This window comes from Triticum urartu, chromosome 7 (genome assembly GCF_003073215.2).
Source record: "Triticum urartu cultivar G1812 chromosome 7, Tu2.1, whole genome shotgun sequence".
Taxonomy (NCBI): domain Eukaryota; kingdom Viridiplantae; phylum Streptophyta; class Magnoliopsida; order Poales; family Poaceae; genus Triticum; species Triticum urartu.
In genome coordinates, this window is record NC_053028.1 from 703,752,506 (window position 1) to 703,765,792 (window position 13,287).

Sequence of the window (13,287 nt, forward strand, 5' to 3'; positions counted from 1 at the left end):
CACATCACTCCCTCACCACGCGCTGTACCTCGACCACACAAGCACACGTGCAAGCGCGTGTGTCACTGTCAGACATCAACCCACGTCCAGCTCAACTCATAGTCGAGAGAGCTCAGCTGGGATCTTTATAAGGCAGCAACGCTGCACAGACAGACACGCAAGCAGCCGCGCACACCAACCATCGTCAAAGCGGTGGCCCTGTTTGGATCCCTAAGTTAGAGTTAGTTTTAGTTAGTTGAGGCTCAAATAACCTAAAAATATTCAAATATGATGGGTTAGTTTCGGTTAGTTGGATCCAACCCACCCTAAAAAACTAGCCACCACATTAGAGGAGCTTATTTGGGTTAGTTTTTTTAGGCCTACTAGAAAAAATAGTAAAAAAAGTTATCCCTCTCATTCAAACATGATTCAAAGTAGTCAAATGATTGAGAAAGAATATTTATTATTAATCTAACCCTACCATCCAAACAGCTCTTTGGTTAGAGTTAGTTTAGGGTTAGTTTAAGGTTAGAATCTAACTCTAACCTTTAACTGAGTTAGAGTATCCAAACAGGGCCGGTATCTCGACCGCAAGCCATGGCGCGCGCCTTTGCACGCTCCATCTCCTTCCCTCTCAGCCCCTCGAGGTCTCCCAAGGCGCGCGCTCCGTCCCCGTCGTACCACGGGCGGTCCGTGAGCTTGCCGTGCCGCTCGCACACGATCTTGGCGCACCTCCACACCCACATCCGCTCCGTGCGCGCCTGGGCGCAGCAGGGCACGGCGGCGTTGGCCGCCTCCGTGGCCACGGGGCTGGCGCACGTAGACGCGCTCCATGCCGCGCTCGGCGACCTGCTCGACCTGCCCGAGGCCCAGGCCGCGCTCTCCGGCGCCGGCGGCAGCGTCGACCGCCTCCTGGACTCCTTCCTCCGCCTCGCCGACGCGCACGGCTGCTTCCAGGAGGCCGTGGTGCCGCTCAAGCAGGACGTCGCCGAGGCTCTGGCGGCCGTGCGCCGTCGCGACGGGGCACACCTGGCTTCGGCAGTGCGGTCGCAGCGCAGGGCCGGGAAGGAGCTCGCGCGCCTGGCCGCCACGGCCAGCGAGTGCGCCGTCGGGCCCTCGCGCCTGAGCATCCTCGGCGGCGGTCATGGCAGCTCGGCGGAGGTGGAGGTGACGGGGCTGCTGATGGAGTCGGCCGCGGCCACGGCGTCGGCTTCGGCCGCGCTGTTCGGGGCCGTGGCGGCCATGTTGGGGTCCGTGGCGGCGGAGTCGTGCTCGTGCAAAGGGACGGCGGCGCTGGCGTGCCTGGTGACGAAGAACAACAAGAAGGCGCCGGCGCCGGGGTCGGGGTCGGAGGAGATAGCCGTGGCGGAAAGGCTGGAGGAGCTGGAGGAGTTCATCGAGGAGATGGAGGCCGGGAGCGAGAAGGTGTTCCGGAGCCTCGTGCAGACCAGGGTCGCGCTCCTCAACATCCACACGCTCCACATCTTCTAGCTTTGCTACTATCATGTGCCATCCATCTTAGCTGTACTAGTGAAATTAGTGGCAGAAATCCAGCGTAACCGTAAATAAGTAGATGATGAATAGAAGAAGGAATTTGTAGTACTAAGAGCATCTCTAGCAGACGTAGATCATGAATAGAAGAACGAATTTGTAGTACTAAGAGCATCTCTAGCAGACTTCTTAAAATCGCAAATTGTAAAACTGAAATTCGGGAAAAAAATTGCATTTTAAGGATTTATTTTAGCTACGGCCAAACAGACGTTGTAAACAAAACTGTAAAACTGGGATAAAGTGCTCATTCCTCCAGTCCGGCCGCTGCCGCTCCTTCCCCCAGCCGGCCACACCGGCCACGCCTAACCCCATCGGCCACACCCAGTCCCTGTCGGCTGCGCCCCATCTTCACGTCGGCCGCGCCCCATCACCACGCGGCCACGCCCCGTCGCCTCCGCCGTCCGTGCGTTGCTCTACTGTCAGCCACGCCGGCTGAGTCGTGCCCCTTTGCCCGCCGTGCCGGGAGGATTCCGGCGGCCAGGCTGAGGTCATGGGAGGCCACGGCGATGTCGAGCTCGTCCAATTTGAACCGGCGGCGATCGATTGCGGCATCTAGCGGCCTTTTCCGGTGTGCGGTGATAAATTCCGACGAGTTTAGGGTGGATTCCGACAAACTCCACGGCGGCATGTTTGCTCCGACGAGTTTAGGGCGGATTCCGACAAACTCCGCGGCGGCATGTTTGCTCCGACGAGGTTTGACCGGTATACGAGGCCCTCTAGATTCGGCCTTCCAACCTCCAAAGACAAGGGTTTCGGGTGTGCATTTTCGATGGCCCTTAAAAAATTTACGGGTTGGACCACTTTTACAATTTCTATTCTGAACACTTTTTTCGAACAAAACTATAAAACACAAAAATTTTACGGGTTTGACCACTTATACGGGGTCTGCTAGAGATGCTTTTATTGGATCTGCGCATCATTTAGTGTTCAGAGTTTAGTACACTTTTCAAAATGTTAAAAGAGAAGTGGAGAGTGATAAAATATGATGCAGGGAATTAAGCATGACGTGTCATCACTGATCAGAAGTAATCTTATCATCCAAGCAAATTGTGCAACTCATGTTTCTTCTGAATCTAATGTTTGGTTAAAAAACAACTAGTTTGGATCTCCTCCCCCAATTTCGGCGTGAATTTGGAGACTTTGATTGCAAAGGCTCATCTGTTATTTACAGCCGAAGCCCATATATGGAGAGGGCCGTACACCACAGATGCACCGTCCTCTAAATAAAAAACACAACACTCCTCTTCTCAAAATATAAACCGTGCTTGACTTGGTCCTGTCTTTCATGCATGTTTTGATAATCAATACATATATCAAAACACATGGATTGAACATTTATAAATTGTATCACCGTATTGTCCGGAAAACAATTTCGTTTCATATATCTTTACACTAATTTATAGACATGCAGTAATAAAATTCATAGAGAGTTGTGTGATGAAGAATAAAGATAAAATAAATTATACCTTATATTTTAGAAAGGAGGGAGTGGTACTCTCTTTTTATTTGCACGGAGGGAGTGGTACTCAGAAGCACCACATTCCGTCACTGAAAAGTCGGTTAGGAAAACAAAATTAAAATCGTTCATAAATCAATGGACAGTACATCAGATGCCAACACAGGATACATGGGAGTCACCGGAGATGGGCAAGACATCGACGTACTATTATCCCTAAATGCCCTTTTTTAAACTTAGACATCACTGACCCCTCGAAAAACTGATTCCCACATTTGATATGCCTCTAAGCCGTGTCAAATAGTTTCGCCAAATAGTATGGCATCTTTACTTTTACCACATCAGATGGGCTAGCAACTTGGATTTAATAGGGCCTGTTTGGGACTGCTCCGCTTCACAAAAATCGGTTTCGCTCCACTAAATTCACTTTCGAGCATTTTTTTTAGGGAACTACGGCGGGCAAGGCCAGCCTGAACTCATTTTATTGAAAACGTTTTACATAGTATTTACAGAGAGGTGAGAGGGGGAGGGGGGGGGGGTTAAGGAGAAAGATAAAAGCTAGGGACTAAGCTACATCCAGACGGGACAACATAATTCCCCAGTCGATCAGAATTTGTTTCCGGGTCTCATTAGCACGTCTGTTTGACCAAAGGAAGATTTCTTGACCAGCACGACGGAGAACAGTTCCCAAGGATTCGACCTCATTTCGGAAAATTTTGGCGTTTCTTCTTTTCCAGATACTCCAGAGGATAGCCAAGATGACAGTGTTGCGGGCCTTGCAAGTAAGCTGTGGATTTTGCAGGTCGTGTATAGTCTCGCAATCAGCAGGAGCAATGTTGAGGGAGTCGACGACCGTCCAGACCTCAGAGGCCGTTGGGCAGTGTAGCAGCAGGTGGGAAGTTTATTCTGTTTCCGAGCAGAATGGGCAGGAGTCGGAGTCTGACAAGCTTCTTTGGAATCGACGCTCATTGGTGAACAATCGCCCTTTGTGTGTGAGCCAGAGAAACAACCTGCATCGGTTAGTCGCATAGTTCTTCCCCCAGATGAAGTCGTCTGTGAACAGTTCCTCTGGCCGAGAGGCAAAAGCCGCTTCATATGCATATGCAACAGTGAGGGGTTTGTCATTAATCCTGCATATACGTGAATCTGGCACCTGCGACATTAAGATAACAGTGGCTAATAGGGATCGCAAGGATTGAAGTTCGGAGTTAGCAGCGTTGGATAAACGTGGCTGTAGTGAAAGGCGCAGGTCCACATCGGCTAGCACGAACGCAACTGAGACATTCGGTTTGGTGGTGTGGGAGAAGAGATTTGGATAGTGGGAAGCTAGAGGAACGACGCTGATCCAGAGGTCCAGCCAGAAGGCGGTAGAGATACCGTTGCCAATTTTGACCCGGGTGATGGAGCGAAAAAAGGAAAGGCCGGAAGATAGATCTTTCCAGACATTCGTGTGCAACCTATGGGAGTCCCCAATGTAGTGCCCACCAGCCCATCCGTAGGTGTTAGCAAGCCACGTCTCCCAGGAGGCGTTGCCTGGGCAGTGGATTTTACTTAGCGATTTGAGGAGGAGGAAAATATTGTGGGTGCGTAGGCAACGAAAACCGAGACCCCCCTTGCCAATCGGTGCACAAACCTCATCCCAAGCAACCTTACACTGTCCCCCATTGACAGTGCCGTCACCGGCCCAGAAGAAAGCGCGACAACGTTTGTCGATCTCTAGAGTAGTGCCAGCAGGAAGAAGCATAGCGCTCATGGCGTAGGTGGGGAGGGCACGAATAACGGACTTGACGAGGACCGCCCTACCGGCTGCAGAGAGGTGTCCTCACCACCCGGCCAACCGCTTGTCTACCTTGGCAATCATAGGGTGGAAATCTAGCAGCCGTAATTTATGCGTGGATAAAGGGAGGCCGAGGTAATTTTGAGGGAAAGAAGCAACTATGCAACCTAGAGAGGATGCCATAAGCGTAGCAGAGTGAGGGTCTACGTGGATCGGAGCGAGCGTGCTTTTCTCAAAGTTGATCGTAAGCCCAGTAGCCAATGAGAAGTTATGTAAAATAAGTTTAAGGTGGGCTAGATGATCGGGGTCGGCCTTGATGATAATGAGAGTGTCATCGGCATATTGAAGCACCGGGCAGGGGGAGTTTGTGGTGATTGGATGTTGCAGAAGGCCTTGGTTGGAGGCATGAAGAATCATATGTTGCAGGATGTCGACAACAATAATAAATAGGTATGGGGAGATTGAATCGCCTTGCCTAAGGCCATTTTTGCATTGGATCCAATTCCCGGGGACACCGTTGAGCAGGATGGCTGATTGACTGGAGTTATTTAACATCATAATCCAACGTATCCAAGTATCTGGGAAACCTTTCGCCTTGAGAATCTTGCACAGACAGTCCCAGGAGACTGAGTCGAAGGCTTTCTTAAAGTCTAATTTTAGAACTAAAGCCGGGCAATTCCGCTTGTGGCAAGCTTGGACAATATCCGCGGCAAGGACGAAGTTTTCCGCAATGTTACGTCCTTTAATGAACCCAGATTGGTTAGGGTGGACGAGGTCCGGAATAAGAGGTTGAACACGATTAGTTAGGCATTTGGAGTAGAGTTTTACGGAGCAGTTCTGAAGCGAGATCGGCCTGAGGTGATCTGGTTCGGAAGTTGCTAGTTTTTTAGGAATGAGAACGATAAAGGACTTGTTAATGCGTGTAAGGTCGGTGGTGCAAGAGTGAAAAGAAGATAAAAGATGCATCAGATCGTTTTTAACAAGATCCCAGTTTGCTCTGTAAAAAGCCGGCCCAAAGCCGTCTGGGCCTGGACTTGCGTTGTCGTTCATGGAGAGGAAAGCCTTCTTGAGCTCATCTATGGTGAAAGGCACGCATAGAGAGTTGGACTGAGACGAATTGAGACGAGACGTTGAAACCAACTCATCAAGGTTGGGGGGCATGTGACAGGCGGTTGGAGAGCCGATGATTTTTTTGAAGTACTCACGTAGAGCCTGATGCTTGCCTGAGTGAGAGGAAACATCGAAGCCGTTTACGGTGATGGCCTTTATCTGCTTTTTACGCATACGAATGGTGGCGCAAAGGTGGAAATACTCAGAGTTCTCATCTCCGAGGGAACAGTCCTTAATTTTGGCACGTTGACGCCAGTAAAGCGCGGAGAGAGCATTGTGTCGATGTAGCGAGAGAGCCACCTGGGTGCGCAAGGAGCGTTCGAGGGTGGACAAAGTACGCGATTCTTCTATCTTGTCAAGGAAGGTGATGACAGTTTTACAGTTTTTGGTGATCACCAGAGGAGACCTAGCCTTCCTAGCCCAAGTCTTGGCTGCGGCCCGCATCCGTTTTAGTTTTAGGCATAGAGAGGCTAAGTTCTGAGAGGGAGGAGGAACACTGTTCCAATTTTGCGTGATAAGATTTTTGAAAGGCTGTAAACGCAGGAGACCATTGTTGAAGCGAAAGATGGATGGTTTAGGAATTTTGGAGGATGCAGAGAGGACTAATGGAACATGGTCTGACGTCGTACGGCAAGAGGATGTGAGAGAAGAGTCTGGTAGAAGAAAGCTCCGGTCGGTGTTAACGAAAGCCCTATCGAAATGAACGAGGATAGGAGGGGTCTGCTGATTGGACTAGGTATATAACTTGTCGAGCAGGGGAAGCTCCTGAAGCTTAATTTGATTAAGCACGGAGGAGAAGAAATTAGCCTCAGAGTGGTCAAAGTTATCATTCGATCGTTCTGAAGGTCTGATAGTGAAGTTAAAGTCGCCAATAAGCGCCAAGGGCCGGAGACAGATTGGCCTAGCTGAAGTAGTTCATTGGCAAAGGCTTACTTGTCTGAGGTAGCACACGGGCCATAAATATTCGAGATTGAGAAGGTATCGTTATTAGCCTTGGCCGCGAAGTGTAACATTAAGGAGAACGTTAGTGAAGTAACAGAAGAGACCGAGAAGTCCTGATCGTTCCAAGCAGTAAGGATCCCGCCGGCAGATCCAATTGAGGGAAGAAAGTGAAAGGAGCGCAGATTAGGGGGAAGAAAGGAGCTAGCCTTAAAAAAGGAAATGTCGTCGAGTTTGGTTTCCTGGAGACAAATGAAGGAGGCATCGAGGCCGGAAAGAGCAGATTTAATGTCATTGCATTTTTTGTTTCTTCCTAGACCACGAACGTTCCAAGAGATTATCCGGGTTTTAAGATTCATAAAAACTGGGCGGACACCAAAGTTGAAAGGATACAAGGCCGGACTGGGCGAACTTGAAGCAACTGAATTTAAAACAAAGAAGGCCTAAGGCCGAGAGATAGCTAGCACAAGTGCACAGGTGCGACGAAGCGAAAAGCAAATCACCGCCGCGGCCTAGCTCAGAAGAGCCTAACCCTAAGGCCGAAGCACTACTAGGAACGATACAACCCGTCACAGGCCGACGGTAGGGGGCAACGATGGGACACGCATCACGGGAGAAGATGCACAACATTAAGCAGATGGTTCTCCGTCAGAGAGGGTTGAGATGGGCACGTCGCAGGCGGCAGCGAGTTCGAGGACGTCGCGGCGAGGGAGCGGCGAGGTCACTTCGCTTGCCATGTCGATGAGCTTCGAGGGGATCAGCGCCTTCCCACCTTCGGAGAGCTTTCCTTCCTTAAGAGTGCGGACCCGTTGAGAGGCCTTTTGAAGGATGGAGACGTAGGTCGGAGGCTCGATGCCGGCGAGGCGTGCACTCCGGCGGCGGGCTGGGGGAGACGCCGGAGTGACATGCTGCATGGCATCCGAAGCTGGATCCTCAGCGATCTCATGCACCAGCGGCGTAGCTGGCCAGGAGAGGTCGATGCCGTCAAGGCCACCAAGAGGGGCATCGGGCGGTGGAGCGGGCAGTGCCTGGGAGTCACGGTAGATGACGTCGACGGAGGTGACCAACGATTTGGAAGGACCGACCGTGGCAATCTTGGAGAGATGACCGATGGAGGCAGTGGCGAAGTTGGCGACGAGAATGCCGGGCGCCGCACCGAGAGTCCGCATGGGGATGCGGTAAAAGCCGGGATCACCAAAGGCGCTGATCACAACGATGTCGAAGAAGCCTGGGCGCATGTAGATGAGGATGTTGGCTGGCTTCTCGAGAAGAGGCTTGGCCTTGACAGCGGGCGCCGGGGAGGCCCACATCGTGCGTCCGCCGGGAAGCTCCGCGACCCGCCCCCCGTCATCGTTCGAGGCTAGGGGCGGCGGAGGGGGGGCGAGATGCTCGTCCATGCCGACGGGGAAGTCGTCGTCAGCATTGCCATCAGAGGGTGGTGCAGAGGCGAAGTCGAAACCGGCGGCGGGTAGGTTGGTGCAGGAGATGATGGAGACCGAGGCGATGGTGCCAATGCCATTGAAGCCGTGCATGGCCAGGGCGTGAGGGACGTCATTGACATCCCTGGCCTTGACAGTGACGAGCACCGCGGAGTAGTCAACGCCGGCCAAGCAAATAGGGTTTATGTCGAAAGGATTGGCATAGGGGCCAGTGGAGTGGAGGATATGCTGTGGGAACCAGTGTTCGATGGGGAAATCTTCTATGGAGAGGGCGTCAAGGTCACGATGAGGGAAGAGGAAGCAGTTGTCGGTGTCGCTATGGCGATTGAGGTGGACGGTGTGCTCACGGCCCAGGAAAGGGCCCTCCTCGATGGTGCGCTCGCGGTCGTCAGGCGTGGCGAAGACGACCATGCCCACCCCATGAGAGGCAGTGACCAGAGCGTAGGGCGGGTTCCCGGCCTCCTCTTGGAAGGCGCGACGAACGATGTTTGCCAGGTTGGCCGCCGGGGGGGTTGACGTAGGCGTAGGCGAGGTTCTCGAAGTGCTCGAGGGGGACGTAGGGCATGAACACATTGACGCAGTCGGGGCACGAGGAGCGTGGCTCCATGTCGATGTCGACGGAGGCCTCGTCGGAGTCCGTGGACTCCTCTCCGGAAGCAAACTCCACCTCCTCGGGATCCTCCTCCTCGCTGCTGTCATCGGAGAGGATGATGACGGAGCCGAAGGAGGTCAAGCGATCGTGGGCGACTGGAGTGGCGGTGGCTGGAGTAGAGGGGGTGGAGCTGGGAGCAGCGCCGGGCACCACCGGAGCAGCCATCACCTCCTCCACGGGCGCCAGGGGGATGAAGTCCGCCATAGGACCTGCGTGGTGAGATGAGAGGGAGGGCGAGGGAGAAGAGCCGTTAGTCAACCGAGAGGAAAACGGGAGAGATGGGGAGGAGGCGCCATGGAAACGAGAGGGGAGCGTACAGTCTCGCTGCCGGTGGCCGGAGATCCAATAGTTCCTACATCGCATTGGGTCTCTGCAGTGGCGAACTCGGTGGTTTAGGGCTAGGCAGCGAAAGCAGCGCATGAAGAAGTTTGAGGGAAGGCGCTGTTTAAAAAGAGGTGAAGGAGTGGCAAGGATAGACGTGCTTTGGCGGGAAGAGGGGCGCGCCGCGCCATGCAACAGAGCATGGGCGAAGGAGGTGTGAGGAGGGTGAACCGAGGCAACCAGGTCGACAGGAGGCGCAGAGGTGGCAGACGCACGCGGATGCCCAGAGTGGGAGAAGGTCAAACCTGTGGGTTGGAGAGGGGGGGACTTTCTAAAAGGAAGAAATTGGGCTTTGCATGTGTTAGCCATGGGAGAGGCCCCTCCGGAGTTGGCAAAATGCCAGTGGCGCTACAATCGATAGCAATGGGCCTCCTACGTGGGAACCGATGGGCATCGGGAGGGGGGAGGCGGGTGTCATGGCACGGCTCGGCAACGGGCAGGGAGGCGTGTGGTGATGGGTTGTGTGCAAAGGTTTGTTGGCTGCATGCGAGGGATCTGGGAGCGCACTCGGATTGGCTAGGAGGGGAGTTGCATGCATGCGCGTCGGGGGCTAAGGGTTGTTGGCTGCATGCGAGAGATCCAGGAACGCGCGAGGATTGGCCAGGAGGGTGGTTGCATGCATGCAAATCGGGGGCGGGGCAGGTCTTGTGAGCCTCTATCTGAGCAACAGGAGTCCTTGATGCAGCACGGGGGTCCGTGGTGATCTCATGCGCGGGGAGCTCGGTTCCTGCACGCGCGCCAACCAAGGTAGCAGAGGGAGCAGGAGGGTTCGCATTGCCATGGCTGGCAGCGGTGGCCAGTTGAACAGGAGCACGCGCAATAGGACAGGAGGGTCGGACAAAACCAACATTGAAGAGGGTTACGTCTCCATGGCAGTCACGCACCGGGAAGAAGACAAACTGGTCGGAAATTTGAACGCCAGAAAACGACGAGCCGGAGCCGGAAGGGGGACCCATGTGAAACGAAAGCCTAATCTCACTAGCGCTAATACCTCCTAACGTAACAATGAACTTCGCGATATCTGAATTAGCCACTGTTAACGAAAATAAGCCAGCACCAAAAGAACGAATCATAGGGATTTCAGACTCCGACCCTAACCAACACTTTAGCAAGGAGAAGACAACAAGATCATCAAGGCTAGGGGACGGGGGAAGCAGCTTGATCCACACGGAAGTTGGGGAAACCAACTTCGAATTCGGATCAAGCGGCGAACATACCGGCGATGAGAAGTTCTCTAGCACGAACTGCAGAAGCGCGTCACCAGGCGATGATCCCATGGAAGCATGAAAGCCCGATCATAGAGCCGCAGGTGTTGAAGGAGATAGGAATCCAAAAGCAGCCTCCGACGACCCGGCCGGTGGGAAGCGCCCGAATTCTTCAATGGCAGTCGCCGGCGCCGAGCCCCCCCTCCTGGGAAGAGGCACGAACAGCGGTGGTAGGAGCAGTCTTCATGGAGGAAGAAAGGCTCAAAAGCCAAGGTGGTGGGGAATTATGGGACATGGTATGGTGTTCATCGTGCTCGGAGAGGGCGGCGACGACAAGTTTGATGCCTGCCGCAAGGCGGCGAGCGAAGTTTAGTGGAGTAAGTCATGGACGCCGCGTGCAGAGCTGAGGCGGCAGATGGCCGAAGCTGGACGAACGGCGGCCGGACGGCCGCCGCGGACGATGGAGGCTAGCTAGAGCTTCTTCCAAGAACCCGTAGTTCTCTCGCTTCACTTTGAAGCAGTTTCATCCAGAAAGTGTAGTACTACCAAAGAGAATGTTTGGCTTTCATCTAGCTCCAACTTCAAGAATGAGAAATTTGGTGATAAGGATCTATTTGATTTGTTGAGGGGGGAGAAATGAAGGGTATCCACTTACTAGTGGCAGTGGTGGGTAAATTCCACCAACTCCAGCTTGTAGAGTTTTTTGAAGCACCCCTGAAGAGCTTCATAAAAAACTGGGAGTTGTACCCCAGATTCTAGTTTTTTCGCGGAGTGGCATATCGTGAGGCTACCCCATTTCACTGTTTGGCTTGTGTTTTCTGAAGCGGAGTTGAATTTAAGAAGCATAGCAGTCCGAAATAGGCTCCAAGTCGGGGACGTGGAGTAACTGAGCACGAGCTCACAGGAGCTCGTTATCCAAGTCGTTGGTTGGCGCATCTGGATCTGTGCCATAGTTCTATACTCGCGCATGCAGTCCGCCAGAAAATCAAACACTGTTGGGAAATACATACGCGACAACGCAGGGTGGTGGTCCTTCGTGTGGGGGAGAGTCGACGGATCTGACGACAGTTTGGACGGCTGTCGGTCTCCGGCGAGGTGAGCCGTGGAACAGAATCGGCATTCCCCGTCTGATCCGTGGACCAGGACAGTTGCTTTCCGCTTGGTGGTGGCAGCACAGAGGCGACGAACGCCAGCGGCGAGACAACATGGAGTTTCTGATGCAGCCTATCAGCATGTAAGTGGATCTTTGCCTTTCCGGCGATGCCGCCTCCCTTTTTGGGCCCTCGGTTTTAGCTGATACAGAGGATGGCTTTCTCCGAAGTTTCAGATCCAGTCTGCTTGAGGAGGTAGGGGAGAGCTTGGTGCCGGCTCCTGGTTGTGAATGTCTCTGGTGTGGGGGATTTGGAGGCTGTACCGCAGGTGGAGGGCGACGCGGCATAGCAGCGGACGGCGCACAGCGGCGAAGGAGGCGGTGGTGACCAAAAGGGAGAGCTTGCGGCCGACGTGAGAGCTGTCAACGGGGAAGATGAACCCCCGAGCACCGGGGTGGAACAAGAGGTTAGTAAATGGCAACTTTGCCTCGCGGCACATATTGAGTGATTTAGGAAATGAAAAAATGAATGAGTGAATATATCATGCAGTTAGAGCGAGTGCGGATTGTTGTACCGCATTCAGGAAATTTATGCTATGTGTGCCTGTGTGGAGTGCCTGTTGTGTGAAGGCTGATTTGTTCTCTGCATTCACAAAATTCAGGCTATGTACGCCTCTGTTTGCAGGCTGATTGTTGTCATCGTTAAGAAAATTTACTGATTTATGTACTGGTGCTTGCAGGATGTTTGCTCCCTGCATTTTGGGAATTCATACTATATGTGCCTGTGTTTGAAGTTTGATTGTTCTCTGTAGTCATAAAATTCCTGATTTATGTAGTGGTGTTTGCAGTCTGTTTTGCTCCCTGCATTTGGAAAATTCATCCTATACGTGCCTGTGTTTGTAGGCTGATTGCTCTCTGCAATTAGGAAGTTCATGCTATATGGGGCTGTATTTGCAAGCTGTTTGATGTCTGCAATTAGAAAATTTATGTTGTATGTGCATGTGTTTGTAGGCAAAGGATTGGTGCTGCCACCCCAAGCAAAACACCGTGCCCAAACCGAGTAAGTGCGTTCAAAAAGGCAGTCAGGTGTTTCCGGAGAACCCAACTGAAAATGTGATCACAACAGTTCTTGGCATTACTTTTGACTCTGGCCGAGGCATACGACTTCTACAATTTGTATTCATGGGAAAAGGGGTTTGGCATCCGGTACGGCAAGAGCCGGCTAAATGTCGAGAGGACGAAGTGCATGCAAGAGATAGTTTGTGGGTGCTCGGTTGGTGACTAATTTTGCTTTTGCTGGTTTGTGATCGCTAATTCGGTTCTGTTCGGGAATTCTTCCATTGTTGGTAATTCATGAAAGTTTGTGAAAACTTTTGCAGGGTAAGGCTGGGGTTGAGAACACAAGGTCTTGTCGTGGCCCATAACGTTATATTCTGTTTGGGCTGCGGGGATAGGAACTTCGCTTTTTAGTTGGACAGAAGGTTGCAATTATCCAGTTCTTCCGGGCAGACGAGAAGCTGGGATGGCGGCATGCTTGCGTAGGAGGGCGACACCATTGAAGACATGGAGTTCTTGCTGCAGCCGGTTAAGAGGTGATGTATCCTAGACTCATTCAGTTATGTAAGATGGTATAGCTGTAGCTGCAATTTCTTAGAGATTTCCCCTCCCAACACGGCAGGTTTCCAATCCTTGAGGGGATGGACGTCAC

General features: G+C 52.6%; 1 protein-coding gene across 1 annotated transcript; it reads left to right on the forward strand.

The window, feature by feature from the left end:
* The first annotated feature begins 469 nt into the window (after nucleotides 1-469).
* On the forward strand, nucleotides 470-1,685 carry LOC125524121. The gene has a single exon (XM_048689193.1). The coding sequence runs from the start codon at nucleotides 577-579 to the stop codon at nucleotides 1,468-1,470; it is 894 nt and encodes a 297-aa protein (XP_048545150.1). The 5' UTR covers nucleotides 470-576; the 3' UTR covers nucleotides 1,471-1,685.
* Nucleotides 1,686-13,287: the final 11,602 nt, after the last annotated feature.